At 43.8% G+C, this 13,864-nt stretch overlaps 1 protein-coding gene across 1 annotated transcript in view; it reads left to right on the top strand.

Annotated features, from left to right (window-relative positions):
- Window positions 1-9,515, top strand: part of LOC143642334 (rho guanine nucleotide exchange factor TIAM2-like) — a gene marked incomplete at its 5' end in the record, with an annotated part of 38,219 nt that extends 28,704 nt beyond the window's left edge. The window contains 6 exons of the mRNA XM_077110661.1: window positions 3,631-3,792; window positions 5,518-5,622; window positions 5,857-5,935; window positions 6,266-6,358; window positions 6,863-7,126; window positions 9,511-9,515. Of these exons, the coding sequence (XP_076966776.1) occupies window positions 3,631-3,792; window positions 5,518-5,622; window positions 5,857-5,935; window positions 6,266-6,358; window positions 6,863-7,126; window positions 9,511-9,515 (708 nt within the window). The remainder of the gene's footprint in view (window positions 1-3,630; window positions 3,793-5,517; window positions 5,623-5,856; window positions 5,936-6,265; window positions 6,359-6,862; window positions 7,127-9,510) is intronic.
- Between the last annotated feature and the right edge of the window lie 4,349 nt (window positions 9,516-13,864).

Below are 13,864 nucleotides of genomic sequence, written 5' to 3'. Positions count from 1 at the left end.
CCCAGGTCATGATGGCCAGGGGAGCTGGATTGCAAGGTGCTCTAGGCGTCTGTGGCCCCACTCTCCTGAGTTGCCTGGATTTTTTTTTTTTTAAAGGGGATGACTCCCCGCAGTTCTGACGTGGCCATCCTTGAACTGCCATTTCATTTAAAAATGGTTATGGGTAGAACAACCTAGTGCCCCCGTCCACGCTGCCCTTCTGAAAGTCTTCAGAGTGCGTCTTTCAAACACCATTCTTCTGTCACCCTGTGAGGCTGGTGTTTTTAATCTCGTAAAGGTAAAGAAACAGAAGTGCAGAGACGAGGTGACCAGGCTAGCCAGGCCTAGCCAGGCTGGTCCTGAACCAGATTGTCTTCCTGTTTGTGTATCTTTGCCACCTTCATCCGTATTCTCCAGGGACTGGAAACAGTTGGAAGTTTTTAATGGGACACGGGGAGGTGTCGGAGCAGGAGGTGGTGTGGATAGGCAGCAATCTTGACAGGTAGCCACTGGGGGGATTCTGGGTGAGTGGTTAAAAAGATTTAATGTAGTACCTTTGCAAAGGATATGTTGGGAAAAGAATTTTCCAGATGGAAACAAGTTTTTGTTTGTTTTCAAGATTCTCTATTCCTTTTATGAAAAGAATGTCAGAATATTTATCTGGCTTATTGAAACTAAAGCATGTGTATTTTTAGCTTAGATAGCATTGACCTTTCTCAAGGGAATCCATCCAGCTTTCTCTCCAAAGGGGAAAGCTCTCAACAACCTAGAAGATCTGTAATCATCAAGTAGGTTGTTTTCTAGTTCTAATTAATTAATTCCACATTCTTGAAGCTTTCTTTGAATAAACAGGTTTTATTTATTTATTATTTTTTGTGTACCAGGGGATTGAACCCAGGGTGCTTAACCACTGAACAACATCCCTAGCCCTTTTCATTTTTTATTTTGAGAAAAGTTCTCACTATACTGCTTAGGGCCTTGCTAAATTGCTGAGGCTGGCCTCGAACTTGTGATCCTCCTGCCTCAGCCTCCTGAGTCCTGGGAATTACAGACATGCACCACCACACTGGCGGATTTTTTTTTTTTTTTTTTTTTTAGTGTCAGTGAAACTTTATTTTTATTATATGCGGTGCTGAGAAACGAATCCAGGCAAGTGCTCTACCACTGAGTTATCACCTCAGCCCACACCCAGCAGTTTTTACTTTTTTTTGTATTACATGCATTTGTGGGGTGTGTGTGTGTGTGTGTGTGTGTGTGTGTATGTGTGTGTCAGCAAAAATCTCATCTAATTTTTCTCTGTCGGGTCTATTGAGAAGGTGTGAACTTTGATGGCCTTGGCTTTGATGGACATCTTCTATTATTCACTAGAGCTTAGTTAACAGTATAGACTCAAGAAATGAAGCCTCAGAGTAGTACCAATTTTTAAATTTGGTAAAAAGCCAAATTTAAAAATAATTGAATAGGACTTATCTCTTGTCTTTCCTTCTATTTCTCTATTTACCTTTGTACTTTTCTTTCATTCAATATTTCTTCTCTTTCATAATCTGTTGATTTGTTCTCTTTAAATTTGGAAGTGTTAAGGACCTGACATTACAAAAAACAGCCTTAAATCGTATTTGGCCAATAGATGACCTTCACCTTCCAAGCCTGTGTAGGGTGCAAATTTCTAGTTGCATCCAACCCAGCACCCATGGGCTGGGCACCCTGTGAGCTGCCGTGTTGTGGGTATAGTGCACCATGGTAAGGGCTGATGGAGGCTAGGGATGAGGAGGTCAAAACCCGTGCTGTCATTCCTCTGACCACCCCAGGTGGAAGGACCTGCAGCTGACCATCGTGTGAGCTGGACTTTGCAGAACACACATTATGCCAGGAATAGGCAAGTGGGCTCATCTAGAGGAGTGGAATTAGGGATAGGTGGGGCAGAGGAAGGGGTGGCATTGAAAAGGGTTGGAGGACATGTGTGATTTCAGCGCCGAAGCTGTGAGGTGGGCAAGGAAATTGAAAGGGGCATGGATCTGTAGCTACTCCTATGGTGGATGGCAGGGGATGGGGCCACAGGGCAGCAAGGCATGGCTGTGGATTTATATTTCTCAAGTTTCTCCTCTACCTGTTAACCTCAGTCACATTTTTTCCTGTTCTGATCTGAAAGTGCAGCATGAAGTCACCCAGCACAGTAATTGGTCTTTGGTGGTTTCTTACTCCACAGCGACCTCTGCTGGGGTTTTAGTTTGAGTCGCAACAGTAGTTTAAGAGGTGGGGCTTGCAGGGCTGCTGCCCAGGCACCTGGTTGAATCACTGCCCACGTAGAGGTCCCTGGAAAAGCTTGTGGTTGGTGTGAGCCTGAACCCTTCAGGAGATGGTGGTGTCCTGGCTGGTTCCTGGCATCCTTGGCTCCAGGCATCTGCTCCTTTGTCTCTGTTCCTTCATGTTGGCACACGAGGGGACAATCATTCTGGCTGTGATCATCCTTCCAGGAAAATGTGATGAAAGTGATGGATTCGTGACAGATCCAAAAGTGTCATGTCAGAGTTGATCACCACATTTTCAAAAAGACGACTCAGAAAGATGGATTCTTCCCTGGCTCTGCCCAAACCTGTTCTTTTGAACTTCTTTATTGTTTTTATTCTAGTATTTAAATCCTATGGAGGAGAATCTTTTGCTTTATATTTAAAAGATTAATGGAATTAAATGTAAAATCACCCATCCATGGTAATTTGGGGGTAGGACCAATGTGAAAACATTGACTCAATATGTGACGTTTTCTAGTATATCAGACATTTTCACCTATAAGACTTCCTTTGTTCACAGAAGTGTGTATTGTTAGTGAACAAACTCAAGTAATTATAATAATCCCCTTTGACAGAATAGGAGCTGAGGCTTAGCCACTTAAATGGCTTGCCCTAGGCTGCTCTTTGCTGCCTAAGTGATAGAGTCTGTTACTTTTGATCACAATGAAAATACAAGAACCTAGCCTGAGAAAAACATTTCTGAATTGCTTAATAAATGTTAACTCTTCTTTAATAAACCATAGAACACATTAGCATGAAATTATCCAATGACTGTGATGATGAAATTTAGGAAAGTAAGCCATTTGGAAAAGCCTCCTAAAGATGGTATTTGGGGGTGATTTCCAGAGTGCCTACCCAGAAAACAGCTGAAAGACTTCTCCTGGACTTGGGTTAGTTTTTAAAAAGCAATTAGAAACTCGAGGAAACTTGTGCTTGGATTAAGTGAAGTGCACTTCAGCCTTGGGATGCAGGCAGAGAGCAGAGGTCGTGGATGAGGTTTGAGGAGGATCATAGTTTAGATGCAAGTTTCACAGTGGACCTTCTCCAACATAGATCTTGAGCAGTCAGACTGCACACCAGGTAGCCCTGCAGGGATTTTGGTGTTCTGTCTTGATCTGCGTGGAGAAAGGTAGAGTGGAAAGAACAGGAGTCTGCTGATCTTGCGCCCTTGCTGGGCCTCAGTCTCACCCACGGGGACCAGGGGGAAACGACTGCACTACCCAGAGGTTGTGAGAAGCCGCGACAAGAGGAGTGTGGAGGGGCTTATGATAACCACTTCATAAATCAAGGGGACAGTTTTTCAGGAGTTTCCTTCATTTGAGTGTCTAACCTGTGTGCACTTTCTTCCCATATCTCAAAACAGGTGGATGAACTTCTGCATCTCTATGGGTCAGCAGCAGATGGTGCTCCCCGCGACACCACGTGGGAAATCCAGGCTTACATTCACTTTCAGGACAATCAAGGAGTCACTGTAACCATCAAGCCAGAACACAGAGTGGAAGACATCTTGACCTTGGCATGCAAGGTAATGAATGGGTTTTACTGCACAAAGATACTTATGAATAGAATTAATTGCCACACTCCTCTCTCTCTTAATTTGGTGTAGTGTAAAAGGCTCCTACAGAGGGAGCATGTTGGCATACTAGTTGATATATTTATTTGCCTTCTTTGATCCCTTCAGCAGAACGAGTTGTTCACCTCCATGAAGAACCTGAGTATTCTATCTAAATTCTAAATACCTTTACACCTAGGATGATTCTCGTGTGTATTGCTACTTCAGTTACCTGGAGATGGTACTCTGTATGAAGGTGGTATAAATGTGAAGTGCTTTGATATTATCTTAAATCCTTTTACCTGGTTTCTCCAGACAAAATAAGTAACTCGATACCATTCACAGTTGCTTCATGGAGATTGACACAAGATGATGTTTTATTCATTATTCAAACTAGACTTTATTCCTAGTCTGAAAAGGAAGTACATGGTAAGTGTTAAAGACAGCCTGCAGCCAGATGAAATCCATTCACAAAGGAAGCTCAGAGGCTTTCAGACCACCAGGTGGCACCGTAGAGCTTAAATATCGAAGTTAAATATTGAGTGTGTGTAATGTGTGTAATGGAGAAAAAAGGCTACATGTAGAGTTGGTGACTCTGTACCACATGCAGGCAATAGATAAGGCTGATGGTTGCTTTTAGTACTCTCCTGTCATTTTGACTTGAGGCTTTAGGATTCTATATGTTTACATATGTACCCTGCAGTTTCAGAAACGTATGTGCCTTTTGTTCCAGTATGAGAGGTTTTTAATGCAGAAAAACAACAGTGGTGTTTATAGGCCTGAGTAAACTTCTCAGTGTTGAAAATGTATAGGGTGGGAGAAAGAATGTGTATTTGTACATTTTTCTTTTTTTTTTTTTAAAGAGAGAGAGAGAGAATTTTTTAATATTTATTTTTTAGTTTTCGGTGGACACAACATCTTTGTTTGTATGTGGTGCTGAGGATCGAACCAGGGCCGCACGCATGCCAGGCGAGCGCTCTACCGCTTGAGCCACATCCCCAGCCCCTGTACATTTTTCTTTTGAGAAATTATGTGGTGGGAAATTCCCAATTTTGAGGTCTGTAGAACCTGAGATTATTTACATCTACTTTAGTTATGGGAAGCCACTTGAAGTTACATTCAACCAGTATATAAAGAGACAGTGTTTGCTGTAATGGTGAAGTATATTCTACCATCAGATTTGTTTTACCTTAATTTTATCATTAAACGCATGCCTTGCATTTAATGATAAAATCATTTAGAGAAAAATCATTTCCTAGAAATGATTATTTGTCTATTCCTTCTTACATAAAATTTGAGCTCTTTTATAGTTTTAAACTCAGCAAATTATATAATCTGTGTGTGTATGTGTGTGTGTGTGCACGTGCGCGCGATAGGGATCGAACCTAGGAGCACTTAACCACTAAGCCATGTCCCCAGTTCTTTTTTTTTTTTTTTTTTTAATTTTGAAACAGGGTCTTGCTAAATTGCTGAGAGTCTCTCTAAGTTGCTGTTGCTGGCTTTGAATTTGCAATCCTCTTCCCTCACTTCCCAGACTGTTAGGATTGCAGGCAGGTGCCACTGTGCCTGGTTTATAGTCTTTTCTTTTTTTTTAAAAAAAAGAGATTTCTACTTTGATTTTAATGGGCCTGCTGAACAATGATAAATTTGGAAAGAACACTTAATATCTGAATTCCTGTCTTTTTTTTTTTTTCCTAGAGGAGGCACTTGGAACCTAGTCACTATGGCCTTCAACTTCGAAAATTAGTTGATGAGAGCTTCGAGTGCTATATTCCTGCCCTGGGTGAATACATGCAAGAACAGGTGAGTGCATTAACTTTAGAAAATGGAATCTGAATCATATCTGAGGCCTTTTGGGTTTGAAAAATGTAATTTTGAGGGAAAATGACTTCAATTTTGCACATGGTTTGGAAATGTCCCTCATCTAAAGTGTAGTTTGTTGATAGCTTTCTTGTTTTGTCATGGAAAAAAAAGTCAAAAATAATCCAAGATACCATAATATCAAACCTCTGATTTTGTTGTTTCTGCCGTTTGCAGGTTTATGATGAAATAGAAGTCTTTCCACTAAACATTTATGATGTGCAGCTCACGAAGACGGGGAGTGTGTCTGACTTTGGTAAGTGCAGGGAGCTCTGTGCCACTTGGCCTTGCTGGTCCCCACGCCCCATCTTTGGACCTTGTTGTTTTATGTTCACGTTTTCAGAGAATGACAGTAGATTCTGAACTTCCTTTCTCTTTTTTACATTACTATTTACATTACTAGAATAAAATATGTCAATATTTGGGAACAAGGCCTGAGTAGTGAAAGGAATGAATATGAACATTGATGAATAGCCACAGTAATAACACTGTGAATTTACCAGGAGACAAGCGTTCAAGGAAATACTGCCAATGGGTTGGGGAAGGGGAGGGGTGAGGTGAGTTTAACTTTTGTTTTCATTCCCAGGGTTTGCAGTCACAGCCCAGGTGGATGAGCACCAGCATCTCAGCCGGATATTTATCAGTGACGTTCTCCCTGATGGCTTGGCATATGGGGGAGGTCCGTGTGGCACCATGTCTGTTCTCTCTAACTCTCAAACTGTAGAAATGTGGTCTACTTTGTGCAATTTTTTTGGTCAAAAAATGGTTTCTCCTGCAATTTTAAAGAAAATAAACTTAAGAGTTTAATTGAAAATGCATGTGTATATAGACACAGAAAGCTTGTGTGCATGCGCATGTACATTTTAAAAGAGAGCATGCATCCATGTGTACAGATGGAGGGAGAGAGTACGAGAGGCAGGCAGACGCAGATAAAGCAAACTCCATTTCCCAGGGCATTTGCCCTCAGAGCATCATCAATCAGTGGCTCTGCAAATTGTGTCATGTCAGAACTCTCCCCTCTAGTACTGTGGCTCTGAGTGGCTTCTAGCTACTGTAAGATGTGGTTCTTTCTCTGAGGAAAGCAACAGGCAAAACCATCCCTCAGGGCGCACAGTTTGAGTTTGCAGCCTTCAAGATATTTCAGTAACCTGTTTTCTTCCTGTTTCCCTATGCGGCTGCTCAGGATTGAGAAAGGGCAATGAGATCATGACCTTAAATGGGGAAGCTGTGTCTGATCTTGACCTCAAGCAGATGGAGGCCCTGTTTTCTGAGAAGAGCGTTGGACTCACTTTGATTGCCCGGCCTCTGGACACAAAAGCAACCCTGTGTACTTCCTGGTCGGACAGTGACCTGTTCTCCAGGGACCAGAAGGGTCTGCTGCCCTCTCCCAACCAGTCCCAACTGCTGGAGGAATTCCTGGACAACTTTAAAAAGAATACAGCAAATGGTGAGTCTGTGTCCGCTTCCTTCTTACTGGCTGGTATTTTTTCCTCAGGCTGATACATTGTTGCAAACTCAGATGATACAAACCTTTCAAAGAATCCTTCCTAATTTGTTAACAGAGGAACACAGATGCCAACTGGAATAGATTGTAGCAAGAGGCCATGCATTTTTGTAGTTATGGTGCTTTCCTGAAAATAGAAAGTAATTTTTTATACCTTTATTTTATTTATTTTACTAATGTGGTGCTGAGCATCAAACCCAGTGCCTCACCTGTGCTAGGCAGGTGCTCTACCACTAAACCACTACCTCAGACCCCAAATTAATAATTTTTACACAGAGTATTCTTTAAAATTGCAGACTCTTTAAACTCACCCACGATATTTAGTACCACAGTTGCCCGTGATGGAAGGAAGGTGAAGGCCTGCATAAAAGCTGAGGTTGAGGGCTTTTCCTTACTCTTTTGGGTCTAGGGCAGGCCCCTGTTGAGCACTATACTGGCTCTTGTAGCAGCCAACGTGGTTCATTTCTTGTCAGGTGCTTTCTCAGTAAGCAGGAAACTTTCAACATAGGCTGTGAATTTCAAAACTTTGTGAAGGCCTAAAACTGAAAAATTTGATGCCAGTGTATTTTTCTCAAGGTAAAATTTTCATCTGAGGAAATCATCCCAAAGCTTAAATTTCTGAAGTTATTGCTCATGCATATTGCCGATGCTGCGATTTAATGGATTAGAGGCTCCAACTATTTGGGAACATGAGAGGTAGCATTCTGTGTCCCTGAGGTCAAGCTTCAGAGGAGCCCAAGACAGGTTCCTCATCCTGGGAACACAATACTTAACTAAAATGACAATGTATTTCAATCGAAGCCTTTGCATGATTACCAAAAGTGAATGAAAAACCCCAAAGAAAAGGATGGATGTACTTATAAAGCAAGTTTATTAGGTCACTTTTGGAATTAAAAAAATCAGATTGTAAGATTTGTGATTCAATAAGATACCTAATGCTTTCTCCTCCTCTCTTGTGGTTTTCTTCCCATTTAAAATGCTATTAAATTGACTATTGGGATATAAAAGGGAGCATCATAAAACAAAAAGTTATGATGGAACTCATTAATTACGTGCCATATTAGGCCATCGCTCAACCTGCTGGCTGCTGTCACAAGCCTGAGTGTTCCACATAATCTGTGCATGTGTCGCTTTGCTGGATTCATTACTCTTGAGAGATGTGTGCACTTCCTGTGTTAAGGTATAACAATACCTTATAACAATTGCGTTTTATCACAATAAGGAATCACTGAAGAGTCTATTATACTTTTGATACTTTCATAAGTGAATTCCTATAGAAAGCAGCAAAAGGGTCAAATTCACCTTTTTTTAAAACAAAAATAGAATGAAGCAGGTGAGGTAGGCTTGTCTACCACTTTCTGCAAGGAAACAGGATGGAAAGGTTGTCCTGGGTATGTCAGATGGCCGCTCTAGTCCTCGTCCTAAGAGCCCTTCTGGTGGTCTAGACTTTGGTAACTTCCCCGAGGAGCTGTGAGTACAAGTCACTTGGCTAGCCAGCCGCAGCGGGGCTTGTCCACGGCTGGCCTTACCGCTGGTGCCCGTCTACATGGCTGCAGCACCCACATGTGCAGATTTCTTCCCTGGACAGGGCTTCCCCACCAGCCAGGGAGAGCTACTAGCCCCTTCCTTCCTGGTTCCCTGGTGGGACTGTGTTCCTTGGAGGGTGACAGCATCCCAGGCAGTGTGCCATCCCTTCTGCCCTAGGTGGTGGTGTTTGTCCCCTTTCCTGAGCTCCAGGTGACTGTTCCATAGTAATGTGCTTGTGTTGGAAAGGAAACAGCCACAGGGGCCAGCTTCTCCACACACTTTGCAAATGTGATTATTTTTCTTTCTTTTTGGGATAGTTACGTCACTTGGGAAGGAAGTTAACTGCCTGTGAATGGACACTTCAGAAGGAAACCTATTCATTCTGAAGGTAGCAGGGTGGGTGTAAAATATGGGGTGGGCAGGTAAGAAATTGAAAGAGAAAAGAAAGAGCAAACTTCTCATTTGTACATAACATCTCTGCGTTAAAAGAAGCCTGCGTTTGTGGCATTTCTGAGAGAGGCTGTGAGGACAAATGTGCAGGCCCAGTGAGAGTGGGATTTGAGTCTGGTTTGGGGGGGCCTGGTGGGGGGTGCTACCCCTCTTACCCCTCCCTTGCAGAGGCTCCATGCTGTTCTTCGAGTGGCCCCTGGGGGGCGCCCCGGTGCACACAGAGATGCCTCACACTGTTCATGGGCTTCTGCCAGTTTCTCTCTGCTGCTCTGGGGACCACCTGCCACATAAACACCTATAACCACCCCTTGTCTGAAACCCTGATTCTCCCGCTTCCCTTGCCTTTGCAGCTTAACATTTTATTGAAACTTACTTTGATTTGCTTTTGCAGTGAAGCAGAAAACGGTAATCCTGTTTTCTTTCTTAAAAAAAAAAAATTAAATTGGCACAGATAAAAACGTAAATGCCTTTGAAAACCAGTTATTAACACAATTCTGGTTTATACATAGCAGTGGTCATTTCTAGATGGTGTCTGGGTACTTGGGAAGAGGGAAGGACAGCTTTAGAATATCAGAAGATGGAGGAGGAAGAAAACATTAACTGGTTGTTTGGTCATATTTGGAATATTTACTGACCTCCTCCCTATTGAGTGTTTGAATGTGTGAGGTCCTGGGGAAAAGCTACATGGAGCTTAGGGCTTTTGGTCTATTTTGGGGTTTGGTCAGATATCCAGACATTTATGTTGGTTAACCTTAGTCACTTGATTAGGTTTGAGTAGAGGGGGGGAAATTATCTGTCTCTATCTGTGTCTAAAAGAAGTGTTAGTCACAGTGACATGAGAGCCAGGGAAGTGGCTGTGGGTTGCTGTTTAGGCTCTGTGTTTTTTTTTTTTTTGTTGTTGTTGTTTTGTTTTTTAAGAAAAGATGGGTTCTACTGGTATTGAAGGCTGCTTGATCTGTATGTATAACATTCAGGGAAATGGGTCTCAAACTCCACCGTGAATGAGACTTGCTTGATGGGTCCTACTATGAGAGCGCCTCCTTCAGGTGATTTGGATCAGTGCAGGCTCCACTTTTAGCCAACCAGGGTGGCCCCCCAATGGCCAAACCTGTCAGTGTGTGCACTCACACTGCCTCATGGCCAGTAGTCTACAGGAGGCAAGCCTGGACCTAAGCAGCCCCTCTCTTTGAGTTCTTAAAAATGGAAGGAGATTATAGCAAAAGGTAACCGTTGTGCTCAGGTGGGGTGTTCTCTCGGTTAGGAAATATGTGCCTCAAACTGCCACCCCTGTCCTCTGTAGTGGTCAGAAAGCAGCAAGTGGACTGGTTAACTCGCCTCACTTGCTCCTCAGCCCTTGCTCAGGAGACTGTTCTGTTCAGTAGGTGAATCCACCAAGAAGCAGAGGATTCCTAGTCATCAGCTTCCCTTCCTGACGTCCTTCACTGACCAGATTCTGAGAACTGACCTGTGTTCCATAGGAAGTTCCTTTGCCCCCTAAGAAGTGAATGGCTCTTTGATTTTTGCCTTTAATTCCTGTTCTGATATTCATAGGAAGAGGGAATGTCCATGAGCTGTATTTTGACTTGAGCTGAAATATCACCTGTAAAGACTTTTTATAGGGAGAACTAATTTCACCACTGGAATTCCCCAGAGGGAATTTTAGTTATTTTAGTGCCAACAAGGCCATCATTGATGGGACCGGGTGTTCCAGGCCTGTTTATACTGGATTCCTGTTCATGAGCTTTTATGAGTTACGCATGAAAATCCCTTTTCTAGTGTTTGCCATCCTTTGAACAATTCCAGCAGCATTTAGGGAAGTCTCATTGGACACAGAGTTCCTGAACAAGGTCCTTATGCCAACACTGGACTCGTGGCTTTGACGCATGCTCTTGATGCCTTGGTGTAGTGTGGGGGTGTGTTTACCGGGAGATGAAATGGGAAAGGCCAGTGCAGACCCAACGAATGTTTCCCCGGTGGTGAAGGTTCCTCTCGAGCCCCAGGCTCCCTTTGAACCTCTCTTTTTGAGAAGAAGCCACTTAGACATGAGTTTGCTCTCCTGGATGCATTGCTCCTGGGGATGTGTGTGACCATGGTACAGCTTTTCACCAGGGGAAAGTCTTACAGAGCTGGCTGTGATGGGGCCAGGCCACTCTATTCCCGTTTGTGAGACTGAGGGCATTTTGTTTAGGATGACTAATAGGCATTTAGCTTGGAGAACACACTGTTTGTGTGTAAAACCGCAATTACTGAGTCTGTCTGGCTAACACCCTCGACTCCAAGATATAAAAACATATTAGTGTTCCTAAAGAAAGGAGATGCATTTTAAAATTTTTTTTTTTTTTTTTTAAAAGCTGATTGGGAAATATCGGTTTTGTCAGGACTTGGAACTTTGGTCTCAGATTAAGTAGTTCCTTAGAAACATTCTGAAAGGAGATTTCAGTGCTGTGCATCACCAGAATGGAGTATGTGGCTTTCTGTTAGCTGTGGAGAGAACAAAGATCCTGGGGACTCATTCCCTTGCTGAATTTTGTTTGGGAGTCTGATTCCCTTTTTCTCACTCTTGCCATTCACTCATCTGACCTTGGTATGTAAGGATGAATTCATTGTATAATCTCAAGAAACTTGCAGTTGAGTGGAAATACTTGTGAATAATAAAATACATTAAAAATCAAAACTTTTGTGGTGAAGAGAACAGGGGTCGGAGATGGGATTTGACCTTGGCATGTGAAGATGAATTAGAGAGCGGAGGAGTGCACAGTTGAGGACTGGACTTGCAGCATGAGCGCCCAAAAAGAGATTTCTAGAGGGGTTGGCATTTGATCTGGGCACTGCTGATGCACAGGTTCTGCGCCCAAAGGAGGCAAGGGAGTCTCCCACGGAGCCGGTGGCCTGCACAGAGGTGGCAGGCAGAGCTCATGCGAAAAGGCGGGTCAGACTGCTGGGCAGCTTGTGGGATTTACAGCGGAGTGTGGTACCATCTGGAAAACACCGCCACCTTCCCTGCCTCTGGTGGAGTTCAGAGGACTCATCTGGTCCTTTGATGACTCTGGAGTGTGGTTTGAAAGCCTCCACCAGCCTGTCTGCTCTGTTTTCTCACACTATGGCTTCATTCCTGTGGGTCTTATTGTTTTTAATGATTGGAAGTCCCCTGTAAAACAAATTAAAAAAAAATGATTTGGGGAAAAGAGTGAATGAGTGAATGACTGTAAGTTCCCTGTAAAGCCCAAGCATGTGTCAGCATTGGGAAACCATAGATACTGATGGTCAGTCCTCACGGGTCACCTCTAGGGGTACAGCAGACACAATAATGTCCTGTGGCTTGCACTGGGATGGCTGGTAGATACCCCTCAGCAAGGAGGGTGGGGCAGTGCTGTGGCCAGGGCAGAAGCTGCCCAGAGTTTGCCAGCATTTTTAGTAAAAGCCAGCTTTGTGTTCTTTCTCTGACCACTAAGTGCAAATACACCATTTAGGTGAAAAGCTAAGGAACCTTCCTTGGAAGGGCAGTGTGTGGAGCATTTGAAGCGTGCCACTTTTAGAGAGATCTGAGCCTTCTTGACGTCCTGCCTCGTCTCCTGTGCACACAGAGTGAACCAGACCTCTGTGGCATGTAGTTCTCTGAGTCCAGGTTGGCTGAATCCTCATAGCCTGTTGCATAAGGAAAAGAAGAGGCAGACCCCTCTATTCCTGTGGACGTTCAAGCTTTGGCTGCCAAATGAGGCTCATCTGTATTTCCACCTCGGATCCTCTTCTTTTGTATTGGGCTAAAAAAAGAATTATATTCCTGACTCTGTTCCTCCCTATGAAGGAATAAAACCATCCAGAATGACCACATCCTGGTATCTCCTTTTTAGCTTGCTCTATTAGAGACAACTGTTTGATTGACAGCATCCTCCATTTTTGGGGGGGATTGGTAATACACGTGCATGGTGTGAAATCCCAGCAGTGTAGAAGGTTGAACAGCCACGCCAAGTGCCCTGGGATTGGGTAGCGCAGTGGTTAAAAGCATGGACATTAACCAGACATCCTGGGTTCAAGTCCTGGCTCAGGCTCTTCTGCTTCCTGGATGTGTGACTTCAGGCAAGTCACGTGACCCCTCTGTGCAGAGTTACAGCAACTGTAAAGTGGTCTGGGATTTTTATGGGGTTAGTGAGGAAATAGGAGGAAAACACTAGGTGGTGCTGGCACATGGCTACAATATGTGTGTTAAAGAAAATGGATTAATTCCTCCTGCTTTGTTCTCAGCCCCCGAGTTTCTCCTTCAGGGGCAATTGTTGTTCTTAGTGTCTTTCTCATTCTGGTCTGGGGAAGCTTAAAGTGGGGGGAATGATGGGGTATTTTCCTGCTTTGTTTTTATAGCACTACCTTAGTATGTGACTGTGGTAGGCAGAACGACGGTCTCCTTCAAAGTGCCCAGACCCTAATCCTCAGAACAGCAAATGAGGCAGCAGGGAGTTACGTGGCCAAAGGAGCTTTGTGGATGGGAGGAAGTGAGGGGCCTGAGAAGAGGGACTACTCTGGGTTATCTGGGTGGCGCATAGTCCACCCAGGGTCGTAGGAGGGAGGCAGGAAGGCCAGAGCCAGGAGCTGTGCCCCGTGGTCATGTGACCGGACCACGAGCCACGCCCTGCAGGCGGCCTTTGGAAATTGGTACTTGAAAGGAGAGAAACAGTTTCCCTACGTGGATCCAGGCGTCCAGAGGGAACC

This window comes from Callospermophilus lateralis, chromosome 11 (assembly GCF_048772815.1).
Source record: "Callospermophilus lateralis isolate mCalLat2 chromosome 11, mCalLat2.hap1, whole genome shotgun sequence".
NCBI classification, from domain to species: Eukaryota; Metazoa; Chordata; class Mammalia; order Rodentia; family Sciuridae; genus Callospermophilus; species Callospermophilus lateralis.
Note: the sequence above shows the minus strand (reverse complement) of the source record. Positions and strands in the feature narration are given on the sequence as shown.